Below are 16,583 nucleotides of genomic sequence, written 5' to 3'. Positions count from 1 at the left end.
CCTCCCCTGGGCTCTATGAGGTCATAGGCAGGCCCTTGCAGAGCCAGGCAGAGGCCCGGGCCAGGTAGATAATGTGGCCCTTTTTAAAACCCTATTGTTACTTTTTTCATTTTACTGATTGTGAATATGCTGACCGAGACCCCCTTTGGATTTGGAGGCCCGGGCCAAGTGGCCCATATGCCCCCCCCCCCGTCTGGGCCTGGTCATAGGTACATTACCTTCTTTTTGCTTACCTCTGTGAGGTCACCCCCTCTGTACCTGCTGGGCTGATGACAGCCTCCAGGTCTGAGAGGCTCATAGGAAGATCAGGCCACAATATTTTAGAAATGTACAGGGAGAAAGCTTGATCTATTGTTACGTCGAGCAATGGGAATGCTCATCAGATTTGCAGATGGAACCAAACTGGGAGGGGTAGCCAATGCCGCAGCAAAAAGAGTGAAGTGCCTACAAAACTTGACAAATGCTGAAAATGCACCTCTTTACCCTGGCATTTGACGCCTAGGATGTGTGTTTTCAGGGCACGACCTATTCCTGCAGATGTACTCTGTTTTAACTTACTTTTAATGTTGTATTTTAACATTGTAGCCCAGAAAGAATAAGAATTTAGGGTTTCCATTTGTCCTCTTTTTCCAGGACATGTCCTCTATTTCATGGGCAATGTCATCATAGAGATCCATGGTGTGTGTGTCTGTATTTCTTAAAGTAACGGCGGTTTCCTCCATGTTATCTATTCTCCAAAGTGACCCTAGGCTACATCAACAGAAGCATAGTGTCCAGATCATGGGAACTAATAAATGTATCAAGAGATCAAGAGTCTAGAAGCCAAGCCTGATGAGGAACGGTTGAAGGAGGTGGGTATGTTCATTCTGAACAAAAGGAGATATGAGAGTCATCTTTACGTTCAGGAGGAGCCAGCCATTGAACCACGCTCAACATAGAGGATGCCCAGCCCCTTGCCAGCAAATATGGAGGGGGCTGAAGACCCTTCTGCCCCTATAAGTTGGGACGTCTGTCCTAAATGCCGCCAGCTGGCAAATCATAGGAAACAGCTGACTTAAATCAAGTCAGATCTTTGGCTCATCTGAGCATCACCTACACTGGCTGGCAGAAGCTCTCCAGGGTTTTTAGTCTGGAACATTTAGCATTTAAAGCATGTGCCCTGCCACTGAACTGCAACCCTTCCTCATCTCTTGAGTAAAGCAGGCTACTGGAGGCAGAAGACACCGGCAGAGGCTTACCGGGGGGGGGGGGGGGCTTGGTGGCCCAGGTCTTCTGCGTGTATGCTATCAGTGAGATCCTAACAAAATTCACCCAGAGTGAACTTGCTTTGCACTGGTAAGTGCTTTGTGGCCTGGCAGCGCCACCCCTGTGATAAACAACAGTCCTCCCTTTTCCCTGCGCCATGTTATGACTCTCATTTAAAACCTTTCTATATCTGAGGGCTGGGAAGAGAGGAGGGTTTGTGTAGCTGGTTAAAGACAAACGCCTCTGAAAAGGCAAGGAACAAAAAACTTACAAAGAATGGGAATGTGTACAGGAATATAGGAGAAGATTTGGTTTCAGAGCTTAAATTTAACATGCGGTAGCCTGAAGTACGCAGGAATACAAGAGAATATTGCAATACAAATGGAAAAACAAATTCAATAGCTGTCAACGCAACAAGAAATAACAGTATGAAGAGAAGATCCCACGTGGGTGAAGGGAAGTAATGGGTAAAGGGGAAGGGAGGTATAAGGCAGTAATTGGAAAATTGTAGAGGACAAATATGCAATTTAGGAGGTTAAGAACCAGGAGATAAAAGAATATTTAAGTTAAAGAATAGTAAAATAAGGAAATCTGAGAAGAATTTAGTACAAAAATCTTCTGTTGTAAAGGTTTATTTCGGTTGTAACGTCCTCTGTTGTTAAGATTGTACATAAAATCAATAAAACATTGTTAAAAAAGAAAAAGAAAAGGCAATGAACACCAGCAATGCCACCCTCTTCCCTAATAACTTGGATTGACAGGTATCACGGGGCCAGTGAAGTAGCCATGCTCATGCTGGTGGAGTTTTCTGCAACTTGACTCCAGGAGCACCGCCTGTTGTTCAGCCTCAGGAAGCAAAGTATCATAAAATCCTGGAATTGTAGAGTTGGAAGGGACCCCAAGAGTCATCTAGTCCAACCTGCTGCAATGTAGGTTGCCTCTGAGGTCTCTGGATGTTTCCCAAAGTTTAAGGGTCTCCCCCCACCTCATTCTCAGGGCCTCCAGGCAAAAGAGTAAAGCAGGATGTAAGAGACCCTAACTACAAGAAGCTGAGCTCTGTTCTTTGGGACCTGTCACCATTGCCTTGCCTTCCTCCTCACGAATGAGAGGAGGGATGCATACAGAGAAATGACACCCAAAAGGGTTTGCTAAAACCCTGTGTGAAGGACACAGCTTTGCTTCAGTTTTGCCATTGCCTCTACCTTTTGCTCATCAGGCTCTGTGCCTCAACCCATGCGGAATCAGCAAGAAGTCCCAAAATATGTAGTGTGGTAGAAGAGCTGGGGGGGGGGAATCACATCTGGCAACAAATGTGCCCCTTTGGTTTTAGATTTGCTCCTAGAGCATAATACACACACCAGAATTGAATATACACCTCCAGAGTTAATGCTAAATACATTGTTCTACTTTGGCCACATCATGAGAAGAGAAGACTCCCTGGAAAAGACCTTGATGCTGGGAAAGATGGAGGGCACTAGGAGAAGGGGACGACAGAGAATGAGATGGTTGGACAGTGTTCTCGAAGCTACGGACATGAGTTTGACCAAACTGCGGGAGGCAGTGCAAGACAGGAGTGCCTGGCGTACTATGGTCCATGGGGTCACGAAGAGTCGGACACGACTAAACGACTAAACAACAACAACATTGTTCTTGGCAAATGAGCCACTCTAACCGCTAGAGGGTTTTACTCAGAAGTGACTTCCACTAAATACATAAAACGAAGATGGGGTCTCTGTGGCCTTGTAGACTCCCTTGGGCTCCAGCTCTCATCTGCCCCAGAAGAATCTTTATTTGCATCAACCACTAGCCATAGACAATGAAATGAAATGAAATGAAGAAAAGAAAACAAAGAAAACAAAAGAGTACTGAAGCTAGAGGTAAAAACTTAACTATACAAAATACATTTGGGAGGTTTACAAATCAAATAACCAGCATTGCCAAAGGTCAACAGTGATGGGGGTTGTCGTTGAAGAACACCTGAAATAGTGTTCAGGATTGTATGACAAACACTGTGGAGGAAGTTAGCTACTTTGGTGAACTAAAAGCTCCTTTAAAATAAACATAGGGAGATGGGGCAGAGAATGTGCAGTACCTGAACTCAACAGCAGGTTGTAGCATTTAACCATGAAGACTCCCGGTTGCAGAAAAGTGTTCCATGGAGAAATATGACAAGACACTAGACTTAGCACCTTGTTCTGTTCTGTTTGGCAATGAGCCTCTGTCACGCTTTATTACGGCAACACATTGCAGAGATCAAAATATAAAACTTAAAAGTTTGCAATATTTTATTTTTATTTTTTTACCATAATTTTTTTTCCCGTCCTTACAGGATACAAAAAACAAAAACAAACATACAGAAAAGAAAAGAAAAGAAAGTTGTACAGAAAAAAGAAAAACATTAAAAAGAAAACATATTGTTACATCATATTTGATTAACATTGTGGACTTCTTCGATTCCCCCCTCACCGAGTCCATTTTAAATCCATATTAGGCAGCTTTCATCTTAGTTCTTATATCAAACTAACATTTTATCCTTAACTCTTTACCTATTTTACCCTTGTCTTATTTCTATTCTAAAAATCATAAACAAAACAATTATCCTCACTCTATTTTTCATCTATAAATCCACATCTACAGTGGTGCCTCGCTTTACGAATGCCTCGCACAACGAAAAACTCACTAGACGAAAGAGTTTTGCGTTGCGAGAGGCATTCGTAAGACGACAAAATTTTCTATGACCGCCGCTTCGTCTTACGAAGCACGGCCATAGAAAGCGGCAAAGGAAGATCAGCTGTCAGCGCGGGAAGCTGACAGCTAATCTTCCTTTGCCAGGGGGGACGGAGCCAAAACGCGGCAGTGCAGCGGCTGCCCCTGCCTGCCTTCCCCTTGGCTCGGGGAAGACAGGCGGGGGCAAGCAGCGCCCCCTGTGATTCAGCTCCATCCCCCAGAGCCACCGCACCGCCCCGCACCACCGGGGAAGACAGGTGGGAGGCGGCGGGGGGAGAAGCGCTTCTCTCCCCCGCCGCCTCACCGCGCACCAGCGGCATGAGACGGCGCTTTGGAGAAGGTCTCCAAAGCGCCGTATCATGTCGGGGGAGGCAGGCGGGAGGCGGCGGGGGGAGAAGCTCTTCTCCCGCCGCCTCTCGCCGCGCACATCCGGCACGGAGCGCAACTTCGGAGACCTCTGAAGTTGCGCTCCCTGGGGGGGGAGGCAGGTGGGAGGCGGTGGCGGGAGAAGGGGGGACTTTGAGGGCGCATTTCACAGACTAAGCCACAGGGGCCTACAGGGGAGTCAGAAGGGGGACTCTGAAGGCCCATTTCACAGACTAAACCACAGTGGGACCTACAGGGTGGTCAGAAGGGGGACTCTGAGGGCCTATTTAGGGCCTACAGGGGGGTCTGAAGGGGGACTCTGAGGGCCCATTTCACAGACTAAGCCACAGCAACGTGTGGCCAGCTAGTGCTTTGACATAAAGATTGGAGCATGGAAAAATATATAGTAATATGTTTGAAGTGGGACTACATGGAGGGGGTGGGGGGTAGTCCTAAGATTCGGAGGAATCTCTCTATATGGATATATATTTTGATTTTTTTTGTTTATAATTCTGCATTTGCAAAAACAAAATAAAAATTATTTAAATAAAATAAATTAAGAAGTATAGTGGACTTAGATCTATTAATTGCAGGTGGTTTAGAAAAAAATTAGTTGGCTACAGCCCCTTGTTGTTGTTGTTGATGATGATGATGATGTTGTTGTTGGAGTGCTTCCAGCTGTATGAGAGCCGAACATCCAGCCATCAGCACTGAGATGGAAGAATCTCCTTTCCCAAACTGAGTGGTAGAACATCTGCTTAGCAAGCAGCGAGTCCTGAGTTCAACTTCCACCATTTCCAAACTCATGTTTGAAATTCTGAATTGCTGCTTGTGGTCAGTCTAGACAGTATTGTGTCAAATGGCCCACTGGTCTGACTCTGTGTAAGGCAGCTCCCTGTGTTCCTAAGCATCCTAAACGGAGTGCATTTGTTAAGGAAAGCAGATTCTCCAAGTTTCCATCCCTGTTTCTGATATGATCGTAATACAGTAATGTGGGATGTAACTCGCCCAAGTTCCCTCAATATTGTGGGCCAGTGTTCTTTGAATACAGTTGAAGCAGAACATGGTCCCAATTCTGCATTGGTTGAGATGAAATCTCTCCTTACCTGGGTAAATGAAATCACTTACCTAAGATGAAATCTCTCCTTACCTGGATAAACAAACTGCCCCCCCAAAAAAAAATATTTTAAGGAAAAGAAGAGGAAACAATTTTAACGCAGCATTCACATCTGCAAAGTGTTGTAACCTTAATAGAATGTTTTTGTTGTGTTTTTCTCTGAGTATTATAGAAATTACATTTGGCGCCACTTTCAAATCAAAGTCCAACTTCGCCAAGCCTTTCTCTCCTGGCCATGCTAGGCACATCACAAGCGTGTGTTGCTGCCACCTGTGCACATATATGCGCATATCTCCCTAGCAAAGCTATCTTTAGCTAATCTTCTTTATGGTGTGTTTCACCTCCTTTTTTCTTTGTCATCTAGTGGAGGCCTGAGGTCTTAAGCATTCAGGGCAGCTATACTTCAAGGGCAGCTATACTTCAGGGGTGGCCAACTCCCAGTTTGAGAGCTTGATCTGGCCCCCAGACCATTTTTCCTGGCCCTTCAGAACCCTCCACTGTTTTTGGCAATGGCACATATATATAAATAGTGGGTGAGGCTCAGCGCCCTGGTGGGATGTCCTGGGAGGGGCAGCTTGCACCCCCCCCCATCTATCTTTTGATGAGTTGGGGTGCAGCTGCCACCTCCACCTCAGCTGGTCTTCACTGCTCTGGTGTGGGGAGAGGTTGTGTCTCTGTGCATGTCTGCCTGTGTGTGCGCGCACGTAGGCATTCACACGTGAGGGTGTGCAGTGCTCACTGGAAGGCAAAGGCCAGTGTGGTCCTCAAGACAGAAAATTCCACCACCTCCCACCAACCCCCTGCAATGCAGAAATCTCAATTAAAACATCCATGACAGATGGCCATCCAACCTCTGCTGAAAAACCTCCAAGGAAGGAGAGTCCACCACCTCCTGAGGGAGACCATTCCACTGCTGAACAGCTCTTACTGTCAGAAAGTTCTTCCTGATTAGTTGGAATCTCCTTTCTTGTGACCTGAATCCATTGGTTTGAGTCCTCCCCTCCAGAGCAGGAGAAGGCAAGCATGCTCCCTCTTCCATGTGGCAGCCCTTGATATATTTGAAGATGGCTCTGATATTTCCCCCAGTCTCCTCTTTTCCAGAATAAAATACCCAGCTCCATCAACCACTCGTCATCAGGCTTGGTTTCCAGACCCTTGATCATCTTGCTCTCCTCTGCACACATTCCAGTTTTGAGAATCCAAGTAAGACCCACCCTCCCCCTCTTGGCTGCAGAATCCCCGGCTATTTCACAGTTTATTAGGAACTGCATAACTTAAAGAGCAACTAGTGAGTTTCTAGGAAATCAGCAGAATGTCACAATGGCATAGAATTATAAAAAGCTCAACCGAAGCCCTTGAGTGCAACTGATTTTTATGTCAGTCTCCACCTGAATGAAATGTTAGATTCTTCTCCAGTGAACATGTAGCAGACTGACTCCTTTGGGACGGTGTTATTTTTGCCCTCTACTGTTTTTTTTGTGAGCTTTGTTGTGGCTCCTCAGGTGCCAGTAATGACGATACCAGTTCAAACAGCACAGCAATCCAGGCCAGACCAGTGATGACCCAAATGGCTGTGAGCATCCGGTAGCCCTGAAAATACTTTCTGTCATGATTCATCCCTGGAGACAAACAGAAAAGCAACAATAATGTGTTAGGAGGCGATTTAAAGAAGCCGTCAACTCAGTTTATTCAAACCTCATTAGGTCATGTTCACACCATACATTTTAAACACATTTCTACTACTGAATTATTGGGACCCAGGTGGCGCTGTGGTTAAACCACTGAGCCTAGGGCTTGCTGATCAGAAGGTCGGCGGTTCGAATCCCTGTGACGGGGTGAGCTCCCGTTGCTTGGTCCCAGCTCCTGCTAACCTAGCAGTCCAAAAGCACGTCAAAATGCAAGTAGATAAATAGGAACCGCTACAGCAGGAAGGTAAACGGCATTTCCATGTGCTGCTCTGGTTTGCCAGAAGCGGCTTTGTCATGCTGGCCACATGACCTGGAAGCTATACGCCGGCTCCCTCGGCCAATAATGCGAGATGAGCGCGCAACCCCAGAGTCGGTCGCGACTGGACCTAATGGTCAGGGGTCCCTTTACCTTTTTACTACTGAATTGTGGGAAGACAAACACAGGAAACTGCCAATGTCCTTATTATTGCCTGTTCATGATGATTTGGGCTCATGATGCTGTTTGATCCTGGTTGCGCTACCACATTTCCAATCGGTGCACATCCTATAACTTCCTGCTTAATAATAATCATCATAATATTTGTACCCCACCCATCTGACTGGGTTTCCCCATCCACTCCGGGAGGCTTCTAGCATATTTCAAAACATTATAAAACATACAACATTTCGAACTTCCCTATACAGGGCTGCCTTCAGATGAATTCTAAAGGTTGTGTAGTTCTTTATCTCCTTGACATCTGATGGGGAGGTGTTCAACAGGGAGGGTGCCACCACCAAGGAGGCCCTCTGCCTGTTTCCCTATAACCTAACTTCTCGCAGGGAGGGAACCGCCAGAAGGCCCTCAGTGATGGACCTCAGTGTCCGGGGTGAACAATGTCCAGGGCGGGGGGAGATGCTTCTTCATGTAATACTGGGCTGAGGCGGTTTAGGGCTTTAAAGGTCAGCACCGGCACTTTGAGCTTTGCTCAGAAACGTACTGGGAGCCAATTGATACCAAAAAAGATTCTGGTTTATTTTCATCCCACATTTGTTGGCAACAGTTTGTTCCAGTTGTTGGTCACAGGCAGCAGTTGTGGCAGTTGCTAGCTAAGAGAATTGTGCAAAATCACTGCCCAGGAAAACTTGCTGAGCATTTTCTTTCTTTCATGTTTGAGGCACCTAGCCCAACACCCTGCAATGCAGGAATCTTAAGGAAAGCATCCATGGCAGATGGCCATCCAACCTCTGCTTAAAATCATTCAAAGAAAGAGAGTCCACCACCTCCCAGGGGAGTTTGTTCCACTGCTGAACAGCTCTTATTGTCATAATTCCCCCCTGAATGTTCAATCAGCATCTCTTTTCTTGTAATTTGAAGAGATTGGTTTGAGTCCTCCCCTCCAGAGCAGGAGAGAACAAGCATGCTCCCTCTTCCATGTGACGATGGCTATCATATCTTCACTCACTCTCCTCTTTTCCAGGCTAAACATACCCAGCTCCTTCAACCAATCCCCATAAAGCTTGGTTTCCAGACCCTTGATCATCTGTCCTTGAGAAACTTAAAAAAATGGTTTGGGTACCAAATCATTGCAAGCCATCATTTTGTTGGAAACCTCACCTGAGCTTTCATATTCTTCAGTACAACAGATTGATTGCCAGCAGTACCTTGAGACCACCAGTGACCTAGCTTTATCTGTACAATCAGTTAAGCCCACAATATCGAAGTATTTTGAAAGCCTTACCTATGAGATAGTCTCCAAAGCCAATGGTGCTGAGTGTAATAAATGAATAATAGATAGCTTCATGAAAAGTCCAGCCCTCCATCCATTGAAAGAAGAGCGATGGCAAAATAAGAAACGTTATAATTCCCATACCCACGAACAGGAAAATGTATCTTGCTGTTTTCTGAAAGATAAAGGGGGGAGGGGGGTGTTATGTACTGAGCTGAATCCAAGAACAATAGGATCCAGAATGCAACAGTCTAATTGGTCCGCAGGAGCCACCCAATCCAGCTCCAGGTGGAAGTGAATCCGCAACCTGATTGGCCTACAGGTGCAGCCCTGAAGTAGCCAATCACGCAAGGCCTATTGGGTAAATAATGTATATAAGCAGATGTTTTGGGGCAAGAGCCATTCCTTCTCTTCTTCTCCTTTTGCTACTTCAAGCTGAATAAAGAGCATGAAATTCACTCTCGACTCCGAGTATATTTCAGGGGGGGGGAGGCAGGTTTGATGCAACAGAGCTCAGTTCTCTCGACCTACAGCCATCACTGTGATTTTAGGCTGCATTAACAGATAAATAATAATAATTCCACCCTAGTTAGACTTCATCTGGAGCACGGTTTCCTGCTGATGTCACAAGTTATGGTGGTCGAGCTCTGTGGTGGTTTCTCTCATTCGTATTTGAAGGCAGAGCAAGAGTTAATCTTCCACGCTTATTTAGAGGGCATAGTGCACATGTCTAGTTTATTCTTGTCTTCCTGATCATATATGCATATGTATATGCAAAATAATAGATAGAAGAAAGCCCTTCTGGATCAGGCAAGGGCCCATCTAGTCAAGGATCCTGTTCTCATCAAAGCTGACCAGATCCCCACAGGAATCCTGCAAACAGGACCTGAGTGCAGCAGCAGTCTATGTTGACCTCAGTCTTGTGACTGGAAAGATTAGAAATCATCTCTAGATAAAGTAACTGAATTACCTTGCCTTCTTTCCCATACAGTCTCTCTGACAAGCTTTCGAAGAGTCCTGAGACTAAAACGCCAATATAGTTCAAGCAGATAAGATTGAAGGGGATTCCAAAGAGAGCAAAAATAACACAAAAGATCTGACCTTCTTTCGTTTGGGGACAGAGGTTTCCATAGCCTGTTGAAAGATGAAAAATGGGTTTCAAAGGACCTCAACAACTGTCCATCTGCCAATTACCTAGGGAAGTTACAGAGCAATGTACAGAGCTTGTACATTGAGACTGACTGTTCCTGCCTTTCCTCTCTCCTGTATAACCCCCAAATCATCTCCAGAGGATACATATACCCTCTGGCGCAGACTTTGTGGGTGCTTAGAGGGGTACAGTGAGGAGGAGAGGGATAAGTTTCACTGTGCAAGCAGAGGTCTGTGCATGACCAAAATGGCAGCCGTGGATACAGCCCAATGTATTTATTTTATGTACTGCACTTAATGACTTCCTTTGTGCCAATGCACTTGGGGCAATTAACAGTTTCAAACAAAGAAACTTCCTCCGGGCATAATTATGTGGGAGCTCCAAGTGTCTCCCTCCTGTTTCTCGGACCAGACAGGCCCACTGTGGAAGAACTGACCTGAAATGCAATGCAAGAGGCCAAGTGTACAGGTATTTACTTTGGAGACCTGTGAAACATTGGGTGAAATGGAGACTCACCATGGCAACCCTTTTAAAAAACACCCAAAGATGTGTCGAGCAAACACTGGAAAAGGATTAGTTTAACCACCAGTTTGCTAGTAAAACTGAATTACTGTGTCACAGAATGATGCATGATGTATGTAGTAAAAGTGTGCCACTAAAATGAAAAGTTTGGAAAGCTCTGGATTAAACTGTGCTAACAGGGTAGGTTCTCCCGCTCATTCACTGAATTGTTTTCTGCATTGAAGGAATTCATCCAGACAAAAAGGGCGTGTGGTTTCTTGTGTATTTTGTAGCTTACTGGAAAGAAGTGGCAATCCTATGCAAAGATGAGATTTGAAGGATGATGAAAGAGCAAAAGCAAAGCCTGCAGCTTAGCACAATTGATGTGAGCGAGACCAGTCGGCTGCCCTGCATATTATTTTCGGGGGGAAGCCAGCCAGAACCAAATTTCCTATTGTCACTTCCGGCTAGATGCCACGGGAAATGGCTGAAAATTCCACCATCTCGGTTTCACACGGGTAATTAGAGGCTGAGATGGGAGTAAGCAGCCTCCCAAACCCCTCCAGGGCCGGAGGGAACAGTCTCATCTGCGCTCGCCCAATACCTGGCCCCAAATCTGGAAGGAATAAGAGGCTGAGGGGCACTCGATGGAAAGCCCCCGCGCGATTCTGGCACTCCCCGAAGCTGTCTCCACGAGCGACAAGTCTCCATTTCTTAAGACGAAAAATTGGATTTAAACAATGGACATGCTTCGAGCGAAGAGGGAGGATTTTCTCTGCTAATTAATTCAGCCTCTGAAGACTTGAATGGAAAAGGGATTATCATCTGAGGTGCCAGTCTGACGGAACAGAAAGGGTGGCAAAACTTTATTTACTTTACTTCGATATTTGCCTACGTGATACCGTAACATTTGGCAAATCCCCTCTGCACGGAACGACTACCAGATTTTTTATGAAAGCAAGCGAGAGTAAATTTTTTGCATTTGTTGATATAATAAGGCTTTAACAACTCTAATAATTACTAACTGTGTGGAAATGACTGCAACAAAAAAAAGGAAAATTAAGGCTTTCGACTCTTGGTTTCCTGGAAGAAGATCAAAAGACTCCCTGATTTATTATATTGGAGTAGAAGCGACTTCTCATTAACAACTGGAGAGATGCCAAAGAGCTCTGAATATTTGCCTGGGAGGTTTGTGACACAGCATTAATTCGGCAGGGAGCCAGGAGGGAAACTGAAAGTAGACTGACCAGCTAGCTGAATCAAATTATATAACTGGGGGCGGGGGTAAACCTGTAATATTTTACTCTCCGATACTTGTATTTCCAGATTCACTTGGAATAGCAGCTGGTTAAGGAACAACATTGGGCAGACGCCATGATTTGATTCTATCTGGACTGCCCGTCAACATGGCAGCCACCTGCAGTGGAAGTTTGTGAAGAGATGAATCAAATTTACAGAGGGGAATCTTGGATTACAGACTTTGAGCATAAAGAAGAAAAAAGACATAAAATCCACACAGAAATATATTGTTTTGACAACTCACTTGTAGAATGAAGGCTGTTGAAAATAATGAAGGATTAACATCAGATTGGATTATGGGAATTATTGTAATGATTATGAAAAGCAGTAGAACTATGAGGTGATTAGGATTCCCTCCAATCTCGAAGCCTGGGAAGTCAGCCAAAGAATTTATAATTAGGCATAATATTGGGACTGTTCGATTATTGGATAATTTGTATAATTTGGAATATATAATATGGTTTGATTGGATTGTTAAAATGGAAATTTAATAAATATTTTTTTTTAAAAAAAAGAAGAAGAACCAAATTACCTATGGTGGATAACATAGTGCCCACGAAGAAGAAACAATGAACGAAATCCCAGTGGCTTTGTGAATAAGGATCATTTCTTATTGGATTAATTCCCAACCGAACAGCTTTTATCACTGCCTGCAATTGAAGGCAAGACTCAGTTTGAATATTCCAACAATAAGAATAGCCCTCCTCTATTTATCACCAGATAACGCTAACCAAATCATGATGCATTCAGAAGGGAAATTCTTCTAGATCAGTCCAGCATGTTCTTCCCCCAGTGGCCAGCCCAATGCTTATGGGAAGCCCACAAACAAGACCTGAGCACAACAGCCCTCCCCTCACTTGTCACCCCCAGAAACTGATAGGCATAGTATGGCTTATGCACACTTAACTCTTCCTCCACTCTTTCCAGGCAAAGGACCGCACTCCAAGGGGTGCTTGCTGTGGTTTGCACCAAGCTTTCCCAGTGAAAACTGTGATCTATGTTTGAGTTGTTGAGAGTGATGCAGCGGTTTCACCCTCAAAGCTTATTGATAAAGTAGACTCCTTACACAAGACTTGAAGACAAGTCTTGACTTGTCAGGATCCCAACTAGGGCTTTCTTTTAGCCGGAACTCTCTAGAACTCAGTTCCGTCACCTCTCAAGTAGGCTCCTTTGCCATTAGAGGAGAAGGAGGGAGGTGTTCATGAGAGGGTTTGGTCTTCTTGCTCCAAAAACATACACTTTCGTAGCAATGCATAAATCTTTTGTTTTTAAATCGTTTTTATTAAATTTTCCTCTTGGTCTCCTTCCTCCAAAAACACACACTCGATCAATTTGCCTAATCCTTCATGGGGATAACATTTCACATGTAGAAGGAAATTTGAGTCCTTATGGCTTTACTCTGGCCACTGATTCTGTCCCCACCTCGATTCCCACCTCCTAAACTGTATTTCCTCCCATATATACCTTCTGACCTCTTAACCTCTGGTGTTATTCCACGGTCATCCCTTTTAGTCTTGCTGAAGTAATGACTTACCTGTATGTATATCTCCACTTCTTCTGGGCTGAGAGAGGTGTAGTTCAAAAAAAATTCCTCTTTCATGTCAAATGTTTCCCGTTGTAGTTTTTTGTAGTTATCGTTCTCCAGAAGCTCGAAGACGAAGGCACCCATCACCATGTAAGTCATGAGGCCAGCCAGCAGTAGGGTGCCCTGTGCCCTGCTCATATGCATGTTGTTCTGTGTGGGAATGAGGGCCAAGGCAGAATCAGACACAAGAGCGACTATAGTTTAGTAAGCAAGTCCTTATTTGTCTCGACCCAGACTCAAGAGTACAGCCCCATAGCTGGGCACTCTCCATAGCTGGGCCCAAGCTAACCAAGTGATTTTCAATAGGGACAAATGCAAGATTCTGCACTTAGGCAGGAAGAACCAGATGCACAAACAGAAGATGGGGGACACATGGCTTACCGTGTTTCTCATATTATAAGACATGTCTTATATTTATTTTTTCCTCAAAAAAAAACACTATGGCTTATTTTCAAGGGATGTCTTATTTTTTTCCTCCTCCTCCTGCCGCGGCTGGCATTGCTGCTGTGCCTATCACTATGTCTTATTTTCGGGGTATGGCTTATATTCCTTGAATGCTTAAAAATCCTGCTATGGCTTATTTTATGGGTATGTCTTAAAATATGAGAAACAGGGTACTAGCAGTACAAGTGAAAAGGATCCAGGGGTCTTGGTGGACCACAAGCTGAACATGAGTAAACCGTGTGTTATTAATACCACAAGATTTATCTAAATTAGTATCATTAAACATCAACAAAATGTATCATGAGGTATCAATGGATATCGACAGGTGCCAGTCATTGAACCTGACCCTGTGGGGAAAAGTCAATGCTTTTAGACTGAACATAATACCTAGACTAGTTTATATCTTAAGAGAAATTCCAATTCACATACTGAGCAAATAATTTCACAATATTTAATAATAATAATAATAATAATAATAATAATAATAATAATAATAATAATAATAATAATAAATTTATACCCCGCCCTTCCCAATATGAAAACCGGGCGCAGCAAATATAAACATTGATTAAAAGCAACTTAAACAGCTTAGAAACAGCATAAAATACAACATAAATGTAGCATCCATGTCAATAACATTCAAAAAATTCAGGGTCATTTTTTTGTGTGTGTGTGTGGGGGGGGGGAACCCAGTTTAGTAAACATCAAGAGATCGCCAGGGCTAACTGGCCAAGTTGGTCCTGCTAGTGCCAGCAAGGAGACCAGCGGAGAGTTTAAATCTGGGGTCCCAGAAGGGTTTCTTCATAGAAAAAGGAAAGGGAAAAGGGAATGGAGGATCAGGCTAATTCAAATTGAAGGCCAGGTGGAATGGCTCTGTCTTTCAGGCCCTGCGGAAGGAGATCAATTCCCGCAGGGCCCTAGTCTCAGGGGACAGAGCATTCAACTAGTTTGGAGCCATCACTAATAAAGCCCTGGCCCTGGTGGAGGATAAAAGGAGGATTTGGGATCCTAGATTAAGAACTGTATCACCAAGACATATTTACTGTCAGGTACACAATTCTGGAGACCCACAAATGAAAATACAGTAACTGTTCAAATTGAGCTACCTTGGAATATTCCTATGTAGGGCTGCAAGAAAATGGGTGGCACTCGGGTCTAAATACGTTAATATTCGAGATACTATTGAAACAATAGCATCAGTTCGAACGATATAGCATCACATGTCCAAAAAAATATAAATTTTACCATTTCTCCCATGACAAAATGACTTTGTGGGGAAACCCGTCTCTAAAAATCGGAAAAGAAATGGTTGTATGGAAGAGATGGATGAATTTGGGTGTATTAATGTTAGACCAGCTGATAAACGAAGTGGATGTATTTTATATATATTCTGTCTTAAGTGACAAATACAGATTACCTACAAATGCTCAATGGCAATATGTCCAGATAAAATGCTTGCTAACCACCATCTACAGACAAGCAGCTTTTACAGCCTCAGAGACCCCAGAGATATTGAAGCAGTTGATTAATTCTTATGCAACAAAAAAGGGCCATCGACATATATAAATCTTTGTTTCTATGAAACCAATTTGATATACAGGTATTGAGGGTGGGATGGAATAAAGAATTAGAGACCTCAGTTTCGAGGTCACAGTTTTAAGTGCTTTAACAGGGGTTCTCTGGACCGTAAATTGAGGTCCATACAACAAAAAATAATATTTCAAATATACTGGACCCATTACATTTGTTTTAAAAAGGGCTATCTAAGGTATCTAATTGTTGGAGATGCAATCGGTAAAATGCTTCCCAAAACCTAGGTATGTTTTTTTCACTATCCTATATTGAAATATTTTTGGCAGAAGGTAATAGAAACCTGACCTAATGGTCAGGGGTCCTTTTACCTTTACCTTTAATAGAAACTATCAATAGAACTGTATGGAATAATCTTACATTTACAGTGCAAAAGGACAATATGAGTGGACTCTCCATGACCTTATCATGGCAAAAAGACTGATACTGACGCATTGGAAAAATAAAAATGAGGCTTCCTTCTACCATTGGATTGAAGACAAACTTACAAAATATGTACAACTATAAATGCAGACTTGCCATGGATAAATTCAAGGATATTTGGAATCCATTCTTACAAATGCTATAATAGGTTAAGATCTGGTGAATTAGAAAAACCACTCTTTGAGAATACAGTTTTGGTTTTTTCCCTCTCCCCGCTTTACTTTGCCTTCTACATGGTTAAAAAAAATTGTCTCCAGAAAATGATTGCAAGGAAGCTCTCAGATGACAGAACCATATGTGAATATGTTGCTAGAAAAACTGGGGGGGGGGATGAGTATTTTGAAAATGGTGCTTCATTTTTGTATAGGTGTATAAAATAAAAGATTATATTGACTGTGAAAAAAACAAGACTGCTTCAATGACTTCTCGGGGAAATTGTCAAAAAACACTTTCTCTTTCTGGGTTTTGTTTTCTTTTTTTAAGAAATACAGTTCATTGGGGAACATGGAGGGAGAAAACCAGGAGGCTTTGTCATGGTGGAGCTAGTGTGTTTTCCCACATCCCTAACCAGCCCAGGGGTCATTTGGAGGAGGGAATCGAAAGGAGGGGAGAGGTCTTTGCTTGGCTCCTCACTCACCCTGACAGGGTCCTTCGAGTCCAATTCTTAAATTATCCACTTCATCAACTCCCGGGATCTGATGGAAGAGTCTCAGTGGTTCCCTTTCACTGGGTAGCTATTTGG

The 16,583-nt window shown here is 43.8% G+C and overlaps 1 protein-coding gene across 1 annotated transcript; it reads right to left on the bottom strand.

Annotated features, from left to right (window-relative positions):
- Nucleotides 1-6,919: 6,919 nt before the first annotated feature.
- LOC118097871 (potassium channel, subfamily K, member 16-like) lies at nt 6,920-13,810 on the bottom strand. The gene is made up of 5 exons (XM_035141160.2): nt 13,334-13,810; nt 12,332-12,449; nt 9,820-9,983; nt 8,862-9,024; nt 6,920-7,074 (listed from the first exon to the last, which is right to left on the bottom strand). The coding sequence occupies exons 1-5, from the start codon at nt 13,526-13,528 to the stop codon at nt 6,920-6,922; spliced, it is 795 nt and encodes a 264-aa protein (XP_034997051.1). The 5' UTR covers nt 13,529-13,810.
- Nucleotides 13,811-16,583: the final 2,773 nt, after the last annotated feature.

Source organism: Zootoca vivipara, chromosome 1 (genome assembly GCF_965207765.1).
Source record: "Zootoca vivipara chromosome 1, rZooViv2.hap1.1, whole genome shotgun sequence".
Lineage (NCBI taxonomy): Eukaryota > Metazoa > Chordata > Lepidosauria > Squamata > Lacertidae > Zootoca > Zootoca vivipara.
This window is presented reverse-complemented; position numbering and strand designations above follow the sequence as displayed.

What these genes read in the sequence shown, in the direction of transcription:
- LOC118097871 (XM_035141160.2), bottom strand. Translation starts at nt 13,528, where the DNA reads ATGCATATGAGCAGGGCACAGGGCACCCTACTGCTGGCTGGCCTCATG. An exon ending in CACTATGTTATCCACCATAG is followed by an intron (nt 9,984 to 12,331) that starts GTAATTTGGTTC and finishes ATCTTTCAACAG; the next exon opens with GCTATGGAAACCTCTGTCCC. An exon ending in CTTTGGAGACTATCTCATAG is followed by an intron (nt 7,075 to 8,861) that starts GTAAGGCTTTCA and finishes GTTTGTCTCCAG; the next exon opens with GGATGAATCATGACAGAAAG.